This window comes from Podarcis pityusensis (assembly GCF_964106645.2).
Source record: "Podarcis pityusensis genome assembly, chromosome: 10".
Taxonomy (NCBI): domain Eukaryota; kingdom Metazoa; phylum Chordata; class Lepidosauria; order Squamata; family Lacertidae; genus Podarcis; species Podarcis pityusensis.
The window spans coordinates 32825082-32848908 of NC_138035.1; the positions used below are offsets into that span (position 1 = coordinate 32825082).

The 23827-nt window shown below is 42.8% G+C and overlaps 1 protein-coding gene and 1 long non-coding RNA gene across 3 annotated transcripts in view; one reads left to right on the forward strand and one right to left on the reverse strand.

Moving 5' to 3' along the window:
* LOC308457778 overlaps positions 1-10238 on the forward strand; it is a 31067-nt gene extending 20829 nt beyond the window's left edge. Inside the window, exons 3-4 of the long non-coding RNA XR_013977108.1 lie at positions 4709-4772; positions 10074-10238. This is a non-coding gene — a long non-coding RNA (uncharacterized lncRNA). The remainder of the gene's footprint in view (positions 1-4708; positions 4773-10073) is intronic.
* CENPM (centromere protein M) lies at positions 7637-14274 on the reverse strand. 2 transcript variants are annotated; one of them, XM_080971951.1, is made up of 6 exons: positions 13973-14274; positions 12046-12125; positions 11102-11200; positions 10819-10943; positions 10247-10338; positions 7637-9309 (listed from the first exon to the last, which is right to left on the reverse strand). In XM_080971951.1, exons 1-6 carry the CDS (start codon positions 14027-14029, stop codon positions 9169-9171), a joined length of 594 nt encoding a protein of 197 aa, XP_080828077.1. In that variant the 5' UTR covers positions 14030-14274; the 3' UTR covers positions 7637-9168. The 2 variants fall into 2 exon arrangements, with proteins under 2 accessions (XP_080828077.1, XP_080828078.1); XM_080971952.1 differs by having other exon boundaries at positions 10819-10898; positions 13973-14272.
* Between the last annotated feature and the right edge of the window lie 9553 nt (positions 14275-23827).

Sequence of the window (23827 nt, forward strand, 5' to 3'; positions counted from 1 at the left end):
AGCCACATTATGCATAACAGGGGACATCTGTCTGTCTCCCTGTTAATTCAGGTATCCCTCTTCTCAGCATTTTGCACATTGCTGGCGTTCTCGCATAAGTAAATTGCAGGCTGGGGCTCTAGAGAGACGTTGGGCAGACATATGCATAGCTCTTCCATTGTAAAGAGATGGCCAGAATGCAGCAGTGTATGCATACCCAAGGGAAAGCTGGGGGAAAGGTTCTGTTTATTACAATTATTTATATCACACATTTCAAGACATTGGTGGTAGACAGACCTGTGGGGTGTAGGGAAGGGAAATTTGACTGGAGCAGGCTCTAAGGTGGCTTTTGCCTGTGTCCTTCAATGAACTCCATGCTGATCCCTTTCCATGCACACAGCTGAACTGGCAGGCAGTGCTCAACTTACCAGAGGGGGTAGGGCACCATTAGATGCTGTTTTGCGAAGCTTATGAGGGACACACACACAATTTGACTAAAGTTGGTCAGTGTGGGGTGACCCCATCATGGATTTCATTAAGGGCTTCCTACTTCCACCTCTCTGCACTCAGTAATGTACCAACTGCCTGCAGGATGTGTGCCATTAATCGTGATTGTACTTTGAGACTGGCATCCAAAATAGGGAGTGTACTGATTTCACATCATTTTAGAAATATCATGCAATGCCTTTGTCCCTTTGCTTCTGTTCTGTCCATGAACAGAACTCCCTGTGCAGGATAATACTTAGACACAAACCGCCATAAATTAATTCTTCCTTATAATGCTTTCCTAGTCTGGCCACTGATTATTTTGTTCCTTCCTCCCTGCATTTGAAATTCAGCATGCGAAACCCGACAGAACAGAAGCACTTGGAACATGCTTCTGTCCTCCAGCAAGTTCAACAGAAAGAGCATTGCCTGAATCTAGCATTTTTCATCTTCAAAGCATTGCATGGACATTGGCTAATTAATCTTCCCTGCACTCTTGGGAAGGAGGTGACTAAGTACCCAGTGCTATTATGTCGAGCGGCATAAAAATCAAAGGAATTAAGAGATGGGAAAAGACACGGTCTAGCAGAGTAGGTCATGTTTGTTTCCCATGCGCAATCACCTCTGGCTAATGTGCAGAATTATTCTCTACATATTGTTCTCCAGGGCTCTTGTCGAGTCAAGTTTTAAACAGCTTTAGTAACACGATTTCCAGCCAGCTCCCCTAGGATGCTCTTCCCCAGTCTGCTATATCACTCAGTGGGAGAAATGCTGGCTGTTACTAAGGCTCAGAGTTTGCTCATTTTGCAGCTCCCCCACCCCTCCCCTCTTGCTGGTTTTGGTACAGAGTTTAGCAGGTTTGCCAGAGAGAAGGAGGCCTTTCTTCCTTGTTCCCCTTTCCCTTTCTGGGCTATGTGTCACATCTCAGAAGACTGCTTTAGTTTGGATTACTGCTCTACCTGGTGAAGTTGCTGCCTATAAATTTCCACCCACCTAGTGACTTGGCAGTTCCATGCTATGGAAATAGAAGGAAGGGTAGAGAGAAACTGAAATCTCCCTCAGCATGGGTCAATAGGCTGGCTTCTCTGCATGCTAACTTCCTGTAGTCTTATTTTACCCTTAAGGTCATTTTGCTGTTACAAGGCGGTACATAAGGGACATTGTGAGTCCCTCTAGCTCAGTATTGTCTACCCCATAATGTCAAAATGCATCACCCCAGGGGTTCAGAGTCTTTCCCAGCCATTTCTGGAGATGCTGGGGATGAGACCGTTTGCTTGCTAAACATGTGTACTATCCTGAGCTATGGTTCTTCCAACAGCAATATTGCAGCTGTCAATCAGCACTAGGGAGCTTTCTCATAGAAAGGCACTCCTAGGTTGAAAGCAGCAGCACTTTGAAATAAGTCACTGCTATTCCCAGGATTCTGGCTTAGGGGTGCGTGGTGTTAGTTTCTGTGTGTTGCCACTGTGCAGTGCTCTTGGAGTCACAAGACTCTGTTTACATTCCAGAAACATTCCAGGCTATTGGAAGTCTCACGGAAGACAGGAGACGGATGTGATGTTACTGGTTTCCTGTTCCTTTGTTTTTCAGTTGCTCTCTGCTCTCACAGAGAGAGGATGTATATTTCTTTCTGTCTGCGTAGCTTAGTAATAAAACCTAGCATGTAGCTCATACCTATCTCATCACTTCCGCGTGCTGTTTTGATTCTCTGCTGAATGGGGGATGTGCCTGGAGCCTTATCAGAGGCTCAGGTTGTTAATCACGTCGGAGGGCGATTCTGAAGGACTCAGGTGGAGGAAGATGAGCTTTATCAGCTCGGTCGAACACAGATTCCAACACATGGTTCAAAAGCCCCATAGGAAACACTATGCTTCTGTGAAAAGTGGCATTTTCACTGGGAACTAAGCAATCAACCATGGACAATCAGTTGGCCATACATTATGTTGACAAGGGTGGTTTACCTACAGACTGCATTCACAAATATGGGGGGAGGGGAATATTTCTTACTTTGATTGCTGCTATGGGTCTCCCACCGTGACACCAAAATGTTTTTTGTGTAAAATGCTCATCAATTTTAAAAAATAGGTGGTTTTGTTGTTGTTGTTTTAAAAAAGAACGCTCTTGTGGGTTCCCTATTCTGATTCTGTGATGCAAAAATGATTGTGACCCCAACCCAAATTTGCCCTTTTAAGAAACACACACACAAAGAAGATCAAATAATTATCCATACCCACTCTTAACCATGAATCAAAATGGTCCTCAGCCTGAAAGAGGTTAGTCATGCCCGATATAGTTAATGTTCACCATTTTAGGCCCTGCGATGAAGACAAGATGTAAGCATCAGCATTGTACAGAATATCAAGTAGAATATATATTATCAGTGTATTTTTACATTTCTCTTTTGGGTTATAATCTCAAGCACACTTACAGTCCAGTTCTAACCCTAAGAAAATTCCAGTGATAAGTATACATATGCTTGCAGTCCTACCAAGATGAAAGTCCTGCTGAATTCTGTGCGACTTACTTATTAATAAAGCCATTAGGACCGGCCACTAAGTCTCTAATGGATTGCTACTATACCAAGGCATGAAGTACAAGCTAGCTATTCAGATTTTAAAATTTCACACGTGCTCTTGCATAATAACCCTGCCCATGTGCTTTTAACAGTGGAATCATAATGTGACTGTTCTAGTGATTAAACCCTTTTTTAAAAATCAGGATACTTGCTTCATGTCAACTTGACCTAAATAACCTTTTTTTCTGGGAGGCGGGGAGCACAATTTCAGTAGCTGTGCTTTATCCCATATCTTCTAACGTGGGTAGGCAAACTAAGGCTCAGGGGCCGGATCTGGCCCAATCGCCTTCTAAATCCGGCCCATGGATGGTCAGCGTGTTTTTACATGAGCAGAATGTGTGCTTTTATTTAAAATGCATCTCTGAGTTACTTGTGGGGCATAGGAATTCGTTCCTTTTTCCCCCCTTCAAAATATAGTCCGGCCCCCCACAAGGTCTGAGGGACAGTGGAACGGCCTCCTTCTGAAAAAGTTTGCTGACCCCTGTTCTAGAATATAAAAAACAGCAATGATAGCAACAATGGAAAAAAAAATACCAACAACACAGGCCATGAAGAGAACCCAGTATTTACCAGATTGAGTTGGAAGATGTTCTCTCAATAAGATGCCACCTCCCTCTGGACACAACAGGCAGGATCTTCAAAGACTTTTGCCTCCTCCTCCAGGGTGAGGAGTTGCCCTACCATCCTTCCCACGGTTCAAGCATGAAAGGTTGGGTCTCTGTTTTGCTCTAAAATCTCCAACTTTTTGAACTGTTTTGTGACTTTGTATCCTCTTCCCTTTAAGTTATGAGGTGTTTTTGTGTGGGTTTGTGTTTCCCCACCTATCTCAGTCAGCAAAAGGACTTAAAAAGATATCTTTGTATTTCCCCATTTGTGCTGGGGTTTTCCCTGTTCTTGTGGTTCTTTTCCCAGCACTTGGAGGCTGGGGGAAGGTTTCTTCTAACCCTGACTGACTGATCCCTGGGCACTTTGCATGTGGCCATTCGTGCACTACTGCATTGAGTGGACCTGCCATTACTAAGAGCTCATAGCACTTTCTTTTTTCTCAGCAATGGGCCCATAATTACTCAAGCAAGTGGGGACCCCATTTGAGCCAGGTCTAGGGCTTGTTGCTGGATTTGGCAAGTCCCACACTCACCATCTCAAGCAAGACTGCCTTTGAAAGGGAGTTCAGCACCTGGAATGTAGGTGTTCCTTTTCTCATCTATAGCTGGCCATTCCTACTCTCTGTACAGGGGTGCTAAGTGCATTACATAAATCCTTTGGGACCCCTGCCCATTCAGAGCTGGTGTGGAGCAAGGCTGCATTGGGGTCTCACACTTACTCTATTAAGTGGGACTGCCAAAAGGTGGCCAGGTCCTTTCCTACAGGGTCTTCAGTGTGCCATTGCAGAGGTGTAATTTGCTACATAATTCTCTTGTACATCTCCCCTACACCGCATTTTTCACCTGCTAGTTCTGTCTATTTCATTTGCCTTTCATAACCACACAGCGTGTCTGGTTGAGGGGGTTCCTTTGTTGGCATGAGTACTCATTACCAAGATTCCCACCAATTTCTTCTGTGCTTTTGTGGGACAGGATTAATGGCTACCCCTGCTGAAATGACAGAGGCGGCCCTTCACCTCTCAGGGGATGATGAAACATCTGACTCAAAATGATTCTGTTGCAGATACAATTGGCTTTCATGGGCATGTGATCTCAGCTTCTCCCAGTGTCTACAGTGGCAGCAACAGGTATCCTCTTTCTTTCAACCTCCTGCCTTTTCCCCTGCTTCTTTCTTAAGAAATTTATATCTAAGGAAATATCCTTATCATGGTCTGAGCACAATAGTCAATGTAAGTGCACAGCAAAGTGCACAAATTCTTCTCACAAGGATTCCAAGCACCACAGGAGTGAATTCTTGCAGTTCTAGCTCTTGGGAGGGGTAGAGGATTCTCCCTTTGGTTCATGTCTCATTATCTTCTTACTCTAGAGACCAGCTGTCCTCCAAAAGTTCTAGACTAGAGGGCTAAAAGGTCTGCTTCTGTTGCCATTACTCAGGAGCAGGCAATGCTGACATTGGCATCCACATGTCTGGGGGTCCCTCAGTACAAGTGGGGAGAACTGTCTGATTTGAACCAGTCACAATCTAAAGTTGTAGTGGAAGAGGGGTTGTTGTCCGAGGAGCAACATTGTCTTTTCTCTTGAAGTTTTATCCTAAGGCACATAGGATTCTGCAATTCACTGGTGATGGGACAGCCTCAGCTGATTCTTCCTCTCTAACAGGTGCTGGGTATGTGTGTGTGTCCCACTCTTTGACCACCACTCTTTTCCTGCCTCCCCCAACAAGGTCTGAATGAAGAAAAATCGCTGGAGAAAATTGTTGGGCAGGGTTGACCAAAAAAGGAAGACTTCCAACCCTTAGAGCCTTCTTTCTTAGCCCAAGGCAAGGCTTCTCTCTTACCTTTGTCTAGACCCTCAAATTTCAAAGCCTCCTGATTCCATAAGGGTGGCCAGAAGTCTTCTTCCACCTGACCATGATTAGTCCAGTCAGGGAGAAAACATCTGATGCTGAATGAGGTGTATGCAATTCAATTTGAGAGCATGCTTCGTTATCATTATGTCCCTACCCCTTGATCATGGCAATTTGTGAAGCATCCAAATTACATGAGGGCTATTCAACACCTAGTGAAGATAAATGCAATAGCATCTGTTCCCCCCTCAAGAGAGGTCTGGGGTCTAATAATTCTTTTTCTTAGCGTCTCAGAAGCACAGGGCCATTTGGGTTATTTTGGACCTAAAGTGGCAAAACTAGTGTTTAATAATAGTTTTAAATGTTGTAACCTGCCCTGTGACCTTAGGGTGAAGAGAAGGTAATAAACAAAATAAAAAACAGTAATAGTACAAGAAAACAAATCATTTCTAAATGGAGACCATGTGGTTCATCAGAGGCACTAAGAAAGGGAGACTGGATGGCCTCCACAGACCTTTCTGAGGCATATCTCCATGGTGCTCTCAGCCCGTCACTGGTGCTTTCTACAACAACCTCTACCAGTACCGAGTTTTACCCTTAAGCCTCTTGGTGACACCAAGGATTTTCATGAAGATACTGATGGCGGTGGCAGCTCATCTCCAGAGTTGCTCATATCCATCCTTATCTAGACACCTTGGTGAGGGCCCCATTAGTGGTCAGGTGCTAGATGGACACCCAAACAATAGATTGCCTTCGCAATCTAGGGTTTCATGTTGAATCAAGAAAAGAGTTCCCTGGTTCTCACTCAGGTTCTCACTCAGCTGGGGTGGGGTGGAGACCTCCCGGATATGTTCTAGTTCAGGAAAGTAGAATTTCCATTTTCAGAAGAGAAGCAAACAATATAAATCTGTTAGAAATGGGAACTGGTCCAGAAGTAAAAGCAGCAGCTTTTAAAAATAAATGTCAAATAAAAGCTTGGGAAGTGTGGTGTAGTGGTTAAGAGCAGTAGTCTCATAATCTGGGGAACCGGGTTCGCGTCTCCGCTCTTCCACATGCAGCTGCTGGGTGACCTTGGGCTAGTCACACTTCTTTGAAGTCTCGCAGCCCCACTCACCTCAGAGTGTTTGTTGTGGGGGAGGAAGGGAAAGGAGTACGTTAGCCACTTTGAGACTCCTTCGGGTAGTGATAAAGCAGGATATCAAATCCAAACACCTCCTCCTCTTCTTCTTGGAGTCCATTCAAGCCTTAAACAGTAAAGGTAAAGGGACCCCTGACCATTAGGTCCAGTCGTGACCGACTCTGGGGTTGTGGCGCTCATCTCGCTTTGTTGGCCAAGGGAGCAGGCGTACAGCTTCCGGGTCATGTGGCCAGCATGAATAAGCCACTTCTGGCGAACCAGAGCAGCGCATGGAAACGCCATTTCCTATTTATCTACTTGCACTTTGACATGCTTTCAAACTGCTAGGTTGGCAGGAGCAGGGACCAAGCAACGAGAGCTCACGCCATAGCAGGGATTCGAACCGCTGACCTTCCGATCGGCAAGCCCTAGGCTCTGTGGCTTAATCCACAGCGCCACTAACCTAAGCCTACATTCTAGATTTGAAAAGCAAGGCAGGAATGTGATGCTCTTACCTCTTACTATAGTATAGAGGCACAAAATTTATTGAACTAGTGATTAAAGATTTTATTTAAAGAGCTTGCCTCATGTAGGCTCCTTACACATTACAAACCATGAAGGCAAACCTAGACCAGTAGTGCCCATATTTATGGCTGAACTGCTGATGGCATAGTACTTGATGTAGTGTAGTGACCTTTAAGCTTGTTGCTGCAATTCCTAAAGAAAAATATATGGAACATGTCAGGCCAAAAAGCTGTCATCAGCTGTTTAATCTTTGTGTAAGTTACCATCCATCATGAGAAAAGGTTCATTTAAAGAGATGTGGTAAACAAGTCAAATACCTTACTGCTTCCATCAATCAGATAGAATCGTTTGGCATTTTAACAAGAAGTAGATGGGATTTTCCTTTTAGATATAAGTGTGATAACAGCAAATTACCAATTAGCACTGATAATTGACCAAACCCAATTAGCTGCCATGGCTTTTGTACCATTCAAGCCAGCAGTGAAATAAAAGCAAAATGGAAATTGTAACTTTAAACATTTATTTGTGAACTGCTCTTTAATGCTGTATTTAGGAATTCTGTTTCCTGGATCCGATACCCAACACATACAGTGGTTTTATAAGTAGCAGGAAGCTTAGCCTAGCCCTAAAGCTTCTGAGCATGATTGGTATTTAACAAAGGTCTTGCTACCATCTTGTGGTTACACTGACAACTGCAAGGAATCACAAAGGAAAAAACACTAGCTACATACAGTACAAGGAAACAGCACAGGCAGCCTCTTGCATTTCAGGGCCACTTGGTCACACGATTTACATTTTTCTCTATAGCTGTGCAGATGTATATCATGTATGAAATTAATTACATTTGAAATAGTTCTTGCTTCCCTTCAGCTGTTCTCCAGACCAAGTATGGTGATATCAAAATGCAGCAATAATAAATAAAGTAGTCTCTATTTTCCATATTGCATGAATTTAACCTACAAATATTTTCCACAATCAAGACCGTAATATAGTAATGTTTACCTTTTCATACACACCACATATGTAAGCATATGTTGCACACCATCCTGCTCTCAAGAACAAAAAGGCAAGCCTTCATTTGCCACTGAAGTAGCAATGTTTCTAAAACTATCCATAATAAGGATAATTAATCTCAGAACTTGGGTAGGAAAACTAACCCATCGGGGAAGGGACAGGAGTACTATAGTAAAAAGAGCTGTGCTATTTGCAGCTTCTTCCCAACTACTCAATGTTCAACATAACATGTCTCTTCATGCTCATTCTACCCATACTCTGATACTAGACTGATATGACCTACTTTGCTGTCAGTACTATATTCTGGAGACCTATTTTTAACTAGCACAAACAACAGATGTGTTTTACAATCTGACTGGACTCTGTGTGCCTATCCATCAAAAAGGCCATTAATGTTCTAGGGCTGGTCAAGTTACCCATCCTCTTTTTGCGCAGATTGTCATTAAGGCTCTGCTTTACTCAACAAAGCATAATTGCTAAGAGTCCACTAGACACCAGCATAAATGCACAGGCATGTAAGAGACACTTGCACCATTTTATGCTTGTATTAGAATTCAGAGGCAATTCTTCCACTTAACTGTAGTTGCCAACCTGCAGCTGAATTTCTGGAATTAAAAGCCTTGTCCCATCAATTAGTTCTGGAAGCACAACATAGATTTACATTTAACTGCCTTTCCACGTTGACCTGCTGGCCATTTGACTGTCTGACTAGTTTCCAAACACAGAGTATTGGAAACCCCTCACAAGGCCATACAGACATACTGGATAAACCAAAGATGCCTATCTAGAAAGCCCAAAAGGTGGCTTTTCAGTCCTTGGACCAATTTGGCTATTTTGAAGCTATGTAATCTCTGCTTCTAGTGCCCCTGTCTTCTATTCAGTATTATTTATTATTTAAACTTTATTTCTGAAACACACACAAACACACGCACGTATCATTATTAACTATAAATGACATGTGGCATCATTTTTAGTTTTTTAGTTCACCCAGAAATCACTGATAAGTGAAAAATAGAAAACTTTATTCCATGATACTGGAGTAATCAATGTAACTTCCCATTAACGAACTGAAGGAGAGTGCAGAAACTCCTGACACGTGACCAGCACATATTTGCAGCATCCGGAGCAGCTGTCGAGCTGTGGAAATCCTGGTACTCTCACACTAAAAGAGGGAGAGAGAGAAATCTAATAGTTGTAAGGAAGCTAAGGCCGATGCTGAGACAGAAACAGTCATCAATATACATTTGCTTCATATAACTGATAAAAACCAAAAGGTCACTAAAACCAAACCTAAAAGATAGGACTACCCCACTTATACTTAGCCTGGAGTTGTCCCAGTGTGCTAGAAGTCAAAAGGAGGTAGACTGCAATACAGAAAGTATCTGAACAATGTCACAGGTAAATAAAACAAGCATCAACTCCAGTTCTACAACAGATGGGAGTTCTAAACCAAGCAAGAAGAGATGAGCCATGTCCCACCTAAAAGTGGTGAGTGCAAACATGCCTGTATTTGAGACCTGGTTTGCTAACACAACCATAACTGAGAGCAAGAAAGGAAGGAATTAAAGGATAACTGGATTAAAGCAGCATCCTGCCTTTCCCCAACATTGGAGCTGAAGAAATGGACGGGACCATCCTAGCAGTTGTCCGGTGATCCACCCGTCTTCTCCTAGGATTGGGGGGGAGGGGGCAGATGTTGTTTGACTGATATGTTGCCAAGGACCATAGAACAAATTAGCAAGCTCTCTGGCATGCTTTTTGCAGAAAGGTTGGTGGGGTGCTTCCTTGACCCAGGCACACAGTACATACTTAGGACAAAAGAAACACCCGATGACCACAATTTTAGCTCAGTGAGTAAGGAACTGTGGACCCCTGGTCAAACAACGTTGACAATTAGCTGTTTATCTCTCTTGTTTATCATTCTAGGTTTTCCAGACCCATACCTCTCTCCACGTCCTTTTAGTCATGGCCGGTGCCAATGGCCACAGTAGCTGAGAATGGAACAAGTGTACAAGCCCGGATAAGATACAAATTTGCAGTATTGGTTCACACTACAGTAAAAAAATAAATCACACAGCAAAACCCCCAAGAATTCTTACTTTCAGTTCACAGAATAGAACAGGGCTGCAGTAACAATCTGCCAGCTTCAAGACAGTGTCCACGTCCACACTGATTTGATTCATTTCACATGCTATGAAAGAGAACAAAAAGAAATATATGTTCAGTCCTGTTTTTCCTGATACAACAGTATTTTTCTTGTGATTTATGCATATTTATTTTCAGTGTGCATTCAAATACCAAAAATATTTTTTTTAAAAAAAACCACCTTCAAACATTAAAGCCAATGCTTTCTAGTATAATTGTGTAACATTAGTCTTTTAGTGGATGTAGACCACAATTTGGATATCGGACCCACTACAGAAGATCAAACTTGTATTTTAAAAAATGGTTCAAGTCATCTCTTAATAACGAAGCAGGAGTGCACCATTTTGAGGACTGAAGAGGAAGAAAACAATGTCAACAGCAAAATTCAGATGGAATCCTGTTACATTTGGGGCAATGCATCAGCTACACAATAAAGTTGTAGCTATGATGCTTTAAAAGCTTTAAATAATTAGCGAAAAACATTTGAAGAATAAAATGTGGAAGAAGAAATGTATTTTATACATACCACCTATGACCAGAAAGCACACTTTTCCAAGGAAAAAGTTGGCATCTACATGTAGCAGTGAAGATTCAATATCCTTAAAACTGGTTGAAAAACAAATAAAAAAGCACCCAGTGTGATAGTTGAAGCTGAAATATAGAAGTTGTGCAACACTAATCTGTGAGCTTCATGGCTATCAAGGCATCTCTGTCTTTGTTTGCCACATCCATACCCAACACTCTAGCCACACTGACATTAACATTTTTAAAAGAAGAACTTCCTTCATACCCATCTTTCCTACACATACCTGTATTTGCTTTTTACATTAATCATAAAAACAATCAGATCAATTCGAGGCCGGATGTGATCTCTCTCTGCAGGTAAAGGAAGAGACCTTGTCAAGTGGCTGAAAGAAACCAAGGTGCATTTTTAGTTAAGGCTACAAAACAGATAGATTTAACCTAAAGCTTTATAGGAAGGGGGAAACAGATATCACAAACACAGATTCATTCAACTAAACCACTTCAATCAGGAAGGTTGAAATCTTATAGAACATCTAACTGAACATAAGAGATCAAGCCAGTTGCAGTTTTAAATGGCTCTCTCTAAAGTCTGAATATGTTAACTCAGGCTTCCTCAATCTCAGCCCTCCAGATGATTTTGGCCTACAACTCCCATGATCCCTAGCTAGCAGGACCAGTGGTCAGGGATGATGGGAATTGTAGTCTAAAAAAAATCTGGAGGGCCAAGGAAGCCTGTGTTAACTCTACAAGCTGCTGAACAATGCAACAGCACTATTACATTAGTGAAGGCTATACACTTTAGGCTCTCCAAACTGAAGAGAGTATCTACCACTGCCGAGTCCAGAGTGAACTGTGCCCCAGAAAACAGACACAGAAACATAGAATTGTAAAATTGGAAGGGACCCTGAGGATCATCTAGTCCAACCACCTGCAATGCAGGAATGTGCAGCCATCCTATATGCGAATCGAACCTGTAGCCTTGCTACATGTATAAATAAAATCAAGAACTCAGTATTGCAAGGACCATTAATGGGTTGTAAGATTCTGCTTGTTTTAGAACATAACACTTTCTCCACCATCATAACAACCTTGCAGTAGAAAACAGTTCACTACCGTAGAACAATGGTGTTCCATAGTAACCTCAAAACAGAAAGGAGAACAAAAAACTAGTATCTTTCAAATGGTAGTTTCCAGATTTGAGAGAAATTTAAGTTCTCTCACCACTTACATATTTATTTTAAAATCTTCTTTTTCCTTAAGCATTGTCTCTGCTAGCTGCTCTTGGAAATCTTCATTTGTTCCCACCAACTATTAAAGAAAAATAAAATTTGGCTAATAGCTGAGAAAAAAAGGAATTATGAATAAGAGATCAATTAACGAGTTACCTGCCCCAAAGTCCCCATCTCCCTCCACACCTCATTTTTCAAGTCCAGCCCCTATGCCAGAGGTCAGCAACCTAAGGCCCATGGGCCGGAAGTAGCCCACGGAGGTCATTTGACTGGCCCATGAGCCGCCCCTGAACCGAGCTGCCTGCTTGCACGCTGTGCTAAACCGGCGCAGCACTGTGTGGGTACTTGCTTCCATGGCGCTGGAAATCCCGTCTGCGCAGATGCAGGAATTCGCAGGCGCACGCAGAGGAATCTCCGCGGGACCAATCCAGCCCAGGCAAGATAAACCTTGCCAACCCCTGCCCTATGCCCAACTCTCTGTTTGTCTTAAGCTGCCTTCCGGGATCTGACACCCTCAGGAAGTTTTGGGCTGCAGTTTTGCTGGCAAGGAATGATAGGAGTTGTAAGGTAAAGGACCCCTGGATGGTTAAGTCCAGTCAATGACGACTATGGGGCTGCGGTGCTCATCTCACTTTCAGGCCGAGGGAGACAGTGTTTGTTAACAGACAGCTTTCTGGGTCGTGTGGCTAGCATGACTAAACCGCTTCTGGAGCAACAGAACACCATGACGGAAACCAGAGGGCACGGAAATGCCGTTTACCTTTGCCCCACAATGGTACCTATTTATCTGCTTGCACTGGCGTGCTTTCAAACTGCAAGGTTGGCAGGAGCTAGGACAGAGCAATGGGAGCTCACCCTGTCATGGGGATTTGAACCGCCGACCTTCTGGGAGTTGTAGTGCAAAGCAGCTGAAGGGCACGAGGTTGGCGAAGGCTGGTCTTCAGTTACCCGAGTCAACAGTGGTTCAGCTTTACCATTTCACTGGATGGGAGAACTTTAGCAGATGCGGCTCCCATCACCAAGCCTAAGGAACTCCATGTCTGACGTATTAAAATAAGGGGCTCAAATTTCATCCATCCTTCCTTCTAGCTCAAGAGGGGAAAGAACTGATGGGGAAATGAGAGGGCAAATGAACTCTGTACATGGCCTGGGACTCGAACCCTCCACCCAAAGCAGCTCAGCAGCTAAGCCAACAGAAGCACTCTACCATTTAGTGACGGTAGAGAACCAAAGCATGGAAGTAAGCAAAATAGTCCGTATAGTTAAAGCTATGGCTTTCCCAGTAGTGATGTATGGAAGTGAGAGCTGGACCATAAAGAAGGCTGATCGCTGAAGAATTGATGCTTTTGAATTATGGTGCTGGAGGAGACTCTTGAGAGTCCCATGGACAGCAAGAAGATCAAACCTATCCATTCTCACGGAAACCATCCCTGAGTGCTCACTGGAAGGGCAGATCGTGAAGCTGAGGCTCCAATATTTTGGCCACCTCATGAGAAGAGAAGACTCCCTGGAAAAGACCCTGATGTTGGGAAAGACAGACAGAAGGGGACGACAGAGGACGAGATGGTTGGATAGTGTTCTCGAAGCTACCAGCATGAGTTTGACCAAACTGCGGGAGGCAGTGGAAGACAGGAGTGCCTGGCGTGCTGTGGTCCAGGGGGTCACGAAGGGTCGGACACGACTAAATGGCTAAACAACAACAACAAAAGCAAAATAGAAAACCAACGGGAAAGCAGCAAGGGAACCAATGAGAAGCCGGAAGGCGGGCTAAAAAAACCTTAAGGCGTCGTATTGCTTGGGAGCTCACTTTTCTAAGTCAGAACAACCAGGACCCCGGCCAAAAGCAAGCGGGGAAATAACGAAAAGAAACTGCCCGTTTGCGCTCCCGGTTGCCGCCCTCCCCCCCCCCGTCTCATAAATACGCACCAAAACAGTGGCAGAGTTGATTGCTGGGAGCTTGGCGAAGGCAGCCAACGCCGCCATAATCACCAATTACAGCAACGCGACCTCAGGTTTCAAACTGCCGCCAGTACCTACGTCACCAAAGCGTCTTTATACGCGTCGCTGCTATAAAAGGAGGTCGGGGGTGTGGCCTCAATAGTAGATGCATTGCGGAGTCCGGTCTTCTCTGCGCATGCGGAGTTTTGGCTCTTCCCCTGCTGGAGGGAAGAGGGCGCACGCGCGGGCAGCAAGCGTTTTCTTTTCTGGTGTCTTATGTAGGGCACTTTGCGGGGGTGGCCGTTGGCACCTGCGCGCGCTGTGTGACGTCATTGCTCGTGAGAGGCTCGTGAGGGAGGGGGCGGGGTGTGAGGCTATAAAGAGAGAGTCTTGCCTTGGGGTGTTAGTGAAAGAGGCTTCCTAGCAGCGCTCATTCTAAATAAAATAATAAGCTGGAGGCAAATTTGTAGAAACGTAGCCTCTGGAACGACACTGTTTTTATTTTGTGTGGAGTGGTTCTGCAGCAGTGCTAGGTTTATTATAACCTTTCATGTAAACCTTATAGATGCCTAGGGAATGAACGCTATTGTTTGTTTTAATGATATATCTACCGGTATTTAATTTTTTTTGTCTTCTCAGGGGAGAAGTTCAGGGGTTTGTTTGCACCCATCTAGGAAAATTGATTTAATTGAGCAATTTCTTTCCTCTCCCTCTTCTGCTGCCTGGTAACTGGCTAAAAATAGAGATAAAGCACATGTTCCAAATTTCTTTGCTCAGACATTGTATTAAGCCAGTATTTTCCAACCTGCAGGTTGCAAAGCCTGTGCAAAAGGGTAGCAGGCTTTATAAGTAAACCCAAAGTAATTACTGCTTTCACTCCTTAACTGGTATGATGATCACTCTTAAAACTGTGTTGTTGGCGTATTGTGATGCTGTACTGACTCATGTAAGCAAACACTAAAGTGTAGGACTTGAGCATTTCCAACATTCACTAACATGTGTCAGGACAGCATTGAAATACAGCTGGGAACTGGTGGTTGGCTGCAGACGAAATGATGGTTTGCCACAACAGGCTCATACAGGGTGTTTTGAGTGACTAGTACGGCTCTTTCTGTGGAGGAGAGTGGCTTTTGTCTCTTTCAAGCATGTCTTGGTTGACAACTTCTGGGATCTGGGGAGTTCCCACAACACACACACACTTTGTGCATTTGGATATAGGGGGATCCCAGGGCCACAGTGAGGGGTGCATAGGAGGAACTGCAAGGCAGGAAAGTGCGGAGATGCCCAGATTCCCAACCAGTTACTGGTTGGACAGAGAAAGGAAGAGTTTATATAAATAATAATATGGAAGATCATGGGTGATGAGCAGACAAGACCTTTATCCCATAAGTGGTGGCTTATGCCACTAATTCATATTGGAACCCCCACAACACCCACATTCTTCAGATAGAGCTATCTAGGTCATTCACCACAATATATGAACCAAGGAAGAGCCTTGCTGAATCAGGCCAGTGGCTCATTTAGTCCAGCATCTTGTTCATATAGTTGCCAAGCAGATGACCGAATGGGAAGTCTGCAAGCAGGACCTGAGAGCAAGAGGTTTCTACATATATTTACTGTATGTTGAACAATTTATATACCGCTTTTAATTAGACAAACCTCCTTAGCTATTTCCTTCTCCATACATTTGGACTTGTGGGTTGCCACACCAAAAAAGTTGGAAACTTCCGTTATTAAGCCACTTGTGTTGCTGAGATGTTGCCTGCTGAAATATGTGGCCGCACTGTGGTTGGACATGAACACTTAACAGTGGCCAATAAGCCCACCTACCATAGAAAAGATATCTAGGTCTCTGATTTAGGTTCTCATGTTCAAACCCTGACAGAATTATGCTAAATGACCTACAAAGAAGCAAAAATTAATAGTTTTAAGTTTAAGACTTGTGTGTATGTAACTCATGCCATCTCTCCAATAGTCCTGTTCGCTTATATTTAAAATTTAGAATCTGTTATATAGTATTGCTGTGTTCACAATGGCTTGCTTTTTGTAATCAGTTTTGAAAATGAAAAATGGAAAGATCAAACCTTTCTCCATATTTCCTATGTCTAAGGAGTTTTTTTTATTACTAATATTTATGGAGCAGCAGAACTTTGTAAGCAGATGCTGATAGATAAATGAGCAACTAAACAGGAAAAATACTGACTTCAAGATCAATCAACCTTTTGTGGCTACAAGGACAAACCAATCTAATTTGTTTGCTGTTTCCTTTCATAGTACAACTCAATTTAGCAACATTTTATACTTGGATAACATGTTTCCAACTTGTTCTTGTGCTTGAGGACTTTTTTGTTGTTAATAATAGTCTATTTTACTGTGGAGGGAAGATGATGTAATGGTCTAATACAAAATATGAACAGCATCGTGGGCAGTAACTGGTTTTGACCACATCCTGTGTGCTTTTCTTTTTTGAAATACCATAAAGCACAGACCATGCAAAGGCTGTGTGTGTTAATGCAATCTGACATCATTTTTTAAAATCCTAACAAAGGTTGACAGTTCAGCACATTGCCAATGCTAGACAAATTGCAAGTGAAGTGGAAGAACTCTAGAAATATTTTTGTTCTTCATCAGATTCAGTTAGGGTTCATTGAGAATTATTCTGAAATAGGCTCATTGTAAAGGTATGAGAACAAAAAATAAATAGAACATTAAATCACCAGAAACTGCTGCTGGGAATTTTAATTTTTAAAAAAGTGCAATGCTACATTTTGGAGATAAAAGAAATTGGGGGATGTCTTCTTTTATCTCCCATTTGTCACTTCTCTATTTATATAAAGCAGTTAGAGCTATTGCCTGAATTGATGCTATTGTGAAATCTAGGTCACAGCTTCTAACTAGTCTGAATGCATTTCCCAGTGCTACATATTGATCTTCTTCCACAATTTGATAATCATTTAAGGAATTTCAGGCAGACATCACAAGGCACTTTACAAAAGATCATTACAACAATAGCTTTGATTTTAAAAATGTTGCAACAAAATGGAGAGGATACCCGCTTCTTTAGAAGAAGCTATAACTACTTCTCTCTTCAGGGCAAGATGTTCTGCAGAAACCCCTGTGGTGACAATTGGACTAGCAGTATGTTTGGTAACGTCCAGAAAAAAGCATCACTGGTATTAGTACCCTACAAGGTGGGATCTCTTATTGAGGCCCAAAGGCTGATAAGGGCTCACCAAACTGGAAAAAACCCTATCATCCCCATTTCACATGGGGCATCCAATAAGATTTCCCCCAGTTTCCCAACCCAGAGCTCATGCTCATACAACACTGCTACATTACAACACTCCTGACTTTAGTAAGGGAGGAAAAGATAGAAATTCCCTGCATTCTCCAATCCCTTTTCTTGCCAGCATTCTCCATGCCCAACTACATCTTCACTGCTGATTTCCTGTCCTCCATACTCACTTCTCACTCTGTAATGTGGATCATGCCCATAATTTTCTGCCAGGATTATTGCCCTGATTTGTTTGCACTAGCTTCGGTTAAAAATATATACTTATACATAACTAGTTGTGTCAAAATATACACAAGGATGGTCAATAGAATGAATATCAGAATCCATCCCATTGAAAGCAATGTAGCACCAGATGCAGATCTAATGTGCATTAGTTTATGGGGTGTGGTTCCTGTTCAAGTAAGTGATGCACATGCAGAAACCTGTTTACAGGTGTTTGGAAAAGCATGGAGTCAAAAGTGGCAACTTTAAGTGTTGCTGGGGTGGGCATAATATGTGTCTCTGTTGATGCTCACACATCACTATACTGTATTTGCAAACATTTATCCAATTTAAAACTGACTTCCTCAGCTTAGAGCATCTATCTCTCTCCCAATTCTGCTTGCTTATTCTCTGTACCACGTGCACTGGAGATCTTTCTAGGCTTGTTGCTATGACAACAGCTGATAGTCTGGCTGTGGTGTTTTGATTGGTTGGGGAAGGTCTTGCCTCTTTTGTGAGGGTGAAAGGGAGGGGGCCACCAAAATGGGAGCAAGATGGAAAGAATCCAAAGCCGATCCATTTATGCGAGCAATGGGGGGGGGGGGAGAGCGGGGAAGCAGTCCTCGGCAGCTTCAGATGATGAGGCAGTGAGCTTGACTGTGTGTCATTTACAATTGCATACGTGAGCATGCGTACATGCAGGGCAAGCAGCACTTCATTTCTGTCCATGCTATTGACTGCTCTGACACTTTGACGTGCTTGGACTGCATTCCATTGGAGAAGCACTTTGTCCCTTCCTCTGACCCATACAGCAGAGAGCAGCATCAGATGAGCAGAATGCTACTGTTCTGTTCTGGGTAACAACAGATCACAGAGCAGTAGTCTGAATGAAGCATGTATGTGGATCGAGGTAGGTGATGCACCGTGCCCGGTATTGTACATGCATGACTTCTTGTGTTGAGGGATCTCCTTTGAATTATGTCTATATGTAATACATCTTCGTTTATTTGGGCACTGTGAAGAAAAACAGAGCTATGGAAATTGAGGTATGGAAGGGAGCACATGGGTCATTTGTTCTGACCAAGCCCATAGAAGAAAATCCTTTCCTAAAGAAGAGAAGAAGCTAGACTTTTCTTTAAAACCTTCAGTGATGGAGAGGCATGACATGTTCTGTGATAGAGACTGGATGAGAGGAGGATATAGATGCGTACCATGGGACTTAAATGTATTTATTTTATCTAGAAAAAAGTATAGACCACTTAATCATAAAGCTCTATAAGTGGTGTAATTAAGAATAATATAAAAAACCCACCATGCATAAGTATGAGTCTGAATAGTGTTCTACAAGGCTGACCTAATGATGATTTTATATAAAGTCTACAACAACAATCTTAGGCTGTGCTGTCCTTATTCTTTTGCAGAAGTGCAGTGATTTTAGGCAGGTGAAGTTTTACTTTCAGTTCCTCATACCATTTTAACAACATTTAATTTCATAAACTAGCATAAAATAAACAGAATCTCAAAACAGACATATGCAGACTCCAGATATCACATATGAAAAAAATGGGGAGATGCAAGAGACTGAATGGAGAAGATAAATAAGGTTTGTGGATTTTTAAAGGAATTTGAATAACCCTATTTGGGGTCAATATAGTCCCAGTTCAACTGGGTATTGCTGATTTTTAATCTATGTGGCTGCAGTCTAATTGCACTAAGGAATAAGTCCCAATTATGTCTCTGAGACTTCTGAGCAAAAGTGATTAGGCTTGTGGCAGTAAAGGAGAAGGATAAAAAAGGTGGATAGGATCTTTGCCTATCAAAGTTAATGCAACATTTACGAGCATCTGAGGATTCACTGGATATTTATTTATTAAAATTACTCATCATATGACTGGCTATTATATTCCACTCTGGTATGAGGTGTCAATGGCACCTGTTTCTTCCCTTTGCTTGAATCTCTCTCAGTAGATGCACTTTAAGGATGTCTTTTAAGGATTGTGAGACTCACCATATGAAACCAAGGCCTATCCTTGCTAGTTTGGTTGAGTTGGCATGGGTTGGGTTAATTTCTAGTTGAGGCTGACATATTTTTGTCTGGAAACTGGTAGGGAAAAGAGCTCCTACATTTTTCTTTTTGACCTGTTAAGAGTTGTTTGATGTGGTAGACCTTTGGATCCTACTAGATAGTTTCAGCAGCTATGGGAAAGCTGTGGGTTGGTTCTGTTCTTTACTTTTTGTGCCTAGCTGTAGAGTAAATTTAGGGGATATCTGTTCCACACCATGGAAACTGATCCGTGTTCCACCAGAACTGTTTAACATTTGTGAAACCACTGGGATTAGATTGTCCAACGACTACAAATGTGGCACCATTGTCATTAAGCTGAAGTTTCCCAGATCTATGTTGTTTAAGCATGCAAGAACAACTAACATTAGCAGCTGCATCTGGTACCCTGGCTTTGTCACTTCTCAATAATAGGAAGCCTGCCATTTGTCATTTATACGTTTGTGACCTCTGTCGTTTCATTTCTGTGTGCCCTTTTTGAAGACTCCTTCCTTGGACTATATTACTCATTTTTGCTGTAGTAAGAAGGGGTAGGGAAAACAAGTTCTAGTCATGTGGCATCTCTTCCCTTCTCACCTCTGCTCATTCAAGATGCATCAGCAAAAGTAACCCACAAGTTGCTTGCTGCCATCTGCTTTATGGAGTACACAGTTTTATATAACTTTATATATTTTTTAAATATCTGCCAGTGTTTTGCCTAATGGATTTGGCCTCTGTACAATTATGGCAATACGTTGTCAGAATATGTGAAACGGCACTTTTGTGCCTGGTTTAAATTTAAAAATCTGCTGCCATGATCAGCTCTAAATGAAATTGGGGCATTACTTCTGAAGTCTAAATGAGAGATAGAAGTGTCCTCCCAAATGAGAATATGCTTGTAACCAGAGGCGTAGGAAGGGGGGGTGCAGACCGCCCCGGGTGTCACCGCTGAGGGGGGTGACATTTGGCGCTTTGCTCACCTGCCACTCCCAAGCCTACCCCAAGCTGTCAATGGTGGGGGCGGGGGCAGTTTGACAAAAAAAAAATTGCACCGGGTACCACCTGACCTTGCTACACCTCTGCTTGTAACTTCCTAGTTCTTATACCAAGGATCATTGCTCATGCTGCACCCCAAATTGCTGGGTGCTCTTTTTGCATACTGCATATTCATGTAATGATGAGCTGAAAGTTATCCTGTGAAGTTATCCAGAAAGATTTGCCCCTAAAAGTCATTGAAATGTCTTCACATGCATTGGCCGATACACCCTTGAGACCCCAGGGAGAGCTGTACTTTGAAGAGCAACTCCTAATAACTCTAGCAGCTTATATTAACCAAATCCTGAAGTTCCAAAATAGAGTCAAAATAGGGACAGTGGATTGCGGATACCAGAAAATAGGGACTATCTCTGGCAAAAAGGGACAGTTGGAATGTATGTGTAGCTCTGAAATGCTCCCATTGAGTTCTGTGGGACTAAATAAATGGACTGCAAGTATCTGAAATGTAGTTGAGAAGGTGCAACATTTCCTCCTTTCTGGGATCGTGTTCTATTTGCCTCTCCAGAAGAAGAAGAAGAGGAGTTTGGATTTGATATCCCGCCTTTCACTCCCTTTAAGGAGTCTCAAAGTGGCTAACATTCTCCTTTCCCTTCCTCCCCCACAACAAACACTCTGTGAGGTGAGTGGGGCTGAGAGACTTCAAATAAGTGTGACTAGCCCAAGGTCACCCAGCAGCTGCATGTGGAAGAACGGAGACGCAAACCCAGTTCCCCAGATTATGAGACTACTGCTCTTAACCACTACACCACACTGGCTCTCAGTCATGACCCTGAGCTCAAGCTTCGAATTCCTACCTTAATGGGAGCAGTGTTGCAGTACATCATCCCTGATGCAAAGTAGCTTAGCCTTCCACACCAAGGATCCCACAAGGAGAAGGACAGTAAAGCAGAATGCTTTTGATGCTTCTCCACATATCAGACATCATATCTGAGAAGGGGAGACACTGTAGAGCAGTGCCTCCCCACCCCTCTGCTGCAACTTCTGCTTGGGAGGGCAGAGAAGGATCCTTGGAGCATCTTCTGTTTTAGAGGTCAGGACCAGATTTGGAAGTATAGGTCTGGTCTCATTCTTGACTCTCTGATGCTGCTGTGGTGGCTGGGGAGTGGCTGAATGGGGTTGAATAGGAAAGAGAGAGCAGTGGTGGAAAGTACTGAGATGCTCCTTCCTTCATCCATCAAATTTGAAGCATTGTTGGTTAGTTATTGTTTTGTCTAGCAGCATCATATTGGTTCACGGAGTAACCAAAAAGCAGGGGAAGAGGATTCATACAGTTTGCATTTGGACAGTTAGAAAAACAAAAAAGGGAGGAACAGAAAGATGCAAGGACAACACAGAGACGGGGGAGAGGACAAGGAATGATTGTGAGGAAGTGCAGTTGTATATATTTTAAACATTTTGTTTCAGCTAGGGATAAAGACGGAGTGGTTAAGATAATAAAGAACCAAATTATGTGAGATAAAATGGGAAGGAATCAGTGGATTCACAAAATATGTCATTGCTATAGTCAATATTAGAAGCAAAGAACGATTGAATAATGAATAAAGGCCACTTGCAGACAGAGGATTTTTGAGTGCCATACAGGACTGTGTGTCTTCTCATGCAGATCACTGCAAGTCCACATGACAGGCTGGGATCTAACAGGGCCAGCAGTGGCTGCAAGGTTGAAAATAATGACTGTAGCAACTATCCCACCCTACTTGGTACATCTTCTGTACTTCAGGTTCAGCAGTTTAGTGCTAACTTGTCAGTGGTGGCAGAAGCTGCCAACTGGATGCAGCCTGAGTGGAAAAAGGAAAGAAGCTGAAAAAAGCAGGAAATGGAGCTCATCTATATTGAATGGCTAGCTGGTCTAAGAAGTGGAAAAGTAGTGGAATATAGAGTTGAGGAAAATGTGTTATCAGTTGAGGTATGGCTGGGATAAAAGGGGGAGTGAAGTCAGCAGTCTGGGACCAGTTAGTACCATTTGAAGGTGCCTTTGCCATCCAATCAACAACATAAGACTTGTTATCTAGCATCCCTGCTGTGTGCAAAATGATGTGTGGGAACATGTGGCAAGGCTTTGTTGTAGGGGCTAGTTTTAGCTCTCAGTAGGGATCAGCTTCAGGTTATTGGTAGCTGCTGCATTGAGCAAACAAGACTGAGTTCTGGATGAGGCAGATCAGGATCAAAGGGGCCAGAGTTTCCAGAGGAAGTCAGGGTTAGGTTGTAGGTTGAGTGGCAAAGGCACCTGGACTATGCACTGCTACTCATGGCAACACATAGATGAGAGTTAAGGAGCAAGGAGAAAGCAGGAGTTGGCCTGTGGGATCAGCTGACAACTCAGGTAGGCCAGTACTTCAACCTTGAGGTAAAGCCCAATCTGCCAGGTTTACAGAGGAGACAGAACACAATGGAGCAGAAGGCTAGGTTCTAGATCCTGACACTAAATTCCTAAAGATACCAACTTGACTACTTCATAGCTTGACAAGCACCAAATATTTTACTTTGTAAACAGACATTTGGACTGGAGTACTGTAATAGAAGTTTTATTAATTGATTGCACCCTTGTTGTTGTCGCCACCTATATGTTGTTTTATACTATATTGTTTGCGTTTTTATTATTAGGTTATCATTGTTTCTATCTGGATGTTAGCTGCCTTGGATAAAATATTTTAATTTAAAAAATCCAAATACTGCCAAAAGATAAAGGAAATATGTGCATATTGGCTTGCTTTATTATGATTTGTTATTCCTCAATTTTCTCTCTCAGGGGTATAGCAACTTTACAAAGCACTTCTTAACAAGCAATCTGAGAGAGGAAAAAATCAGTTGCTCAAGGTAAGCTATTGTGTGGATTTAGTAGACTTGCATTATTCTTTGGAATCATAGTATAATTATACTGCATTAAAAGAGACAATATATTAAGTGAGGCATGGATTAAAGGAGAAAGTGGGGTATCAAAAGTTGCAATCAGCCTAGTGGGATAGTTGGGGCTAGAGAGCACATTAGGAATTTTGAGACAGTAAGTACAATGGGTACCAGTCACATAAGAGCTGCTGTGGGACCATAGCATAATACAAAATGGCTGCCACATCCAAAAGAGAGAGAGAAAAGACAGGATCATAAAATTGTGTGGGCATGTTCCTTACCACCCTCCCATCCATGGAAGAAAGGCACCTTACATCAGCCACTGCTGCACTTGCTCACAGAGCGCACCTCTCCAATGTGGGCATGTCTAAGGGTTCATGTTCACTGTAAGAAAGGCTGAACC

Bases quoted from the DNA above. Each gene is read 5' to 3' on its own strand.
- CENPM (XM_080971951.1), bottom strand. From the start codon at position 14,029: ATGGCGGCGTTGGCTGCCTTCGCCAAGCTCCCAGCAATCAACTCTGCC. The intron at 12,126-13,972 runs GTGCGTATTTAT...TTTCTTTAATAG, and splicing joins TCAACTCTGCCACTGTTTTG to TTGGTGGGAACAAATGAAGA. The intron at 10,944-11,101 runs GTATGTGTAGGA...TCTATATTTCAG, and splicing joins AATGTAAAAAGCAAATACAG to CTTCAACTATCACACTGGGT.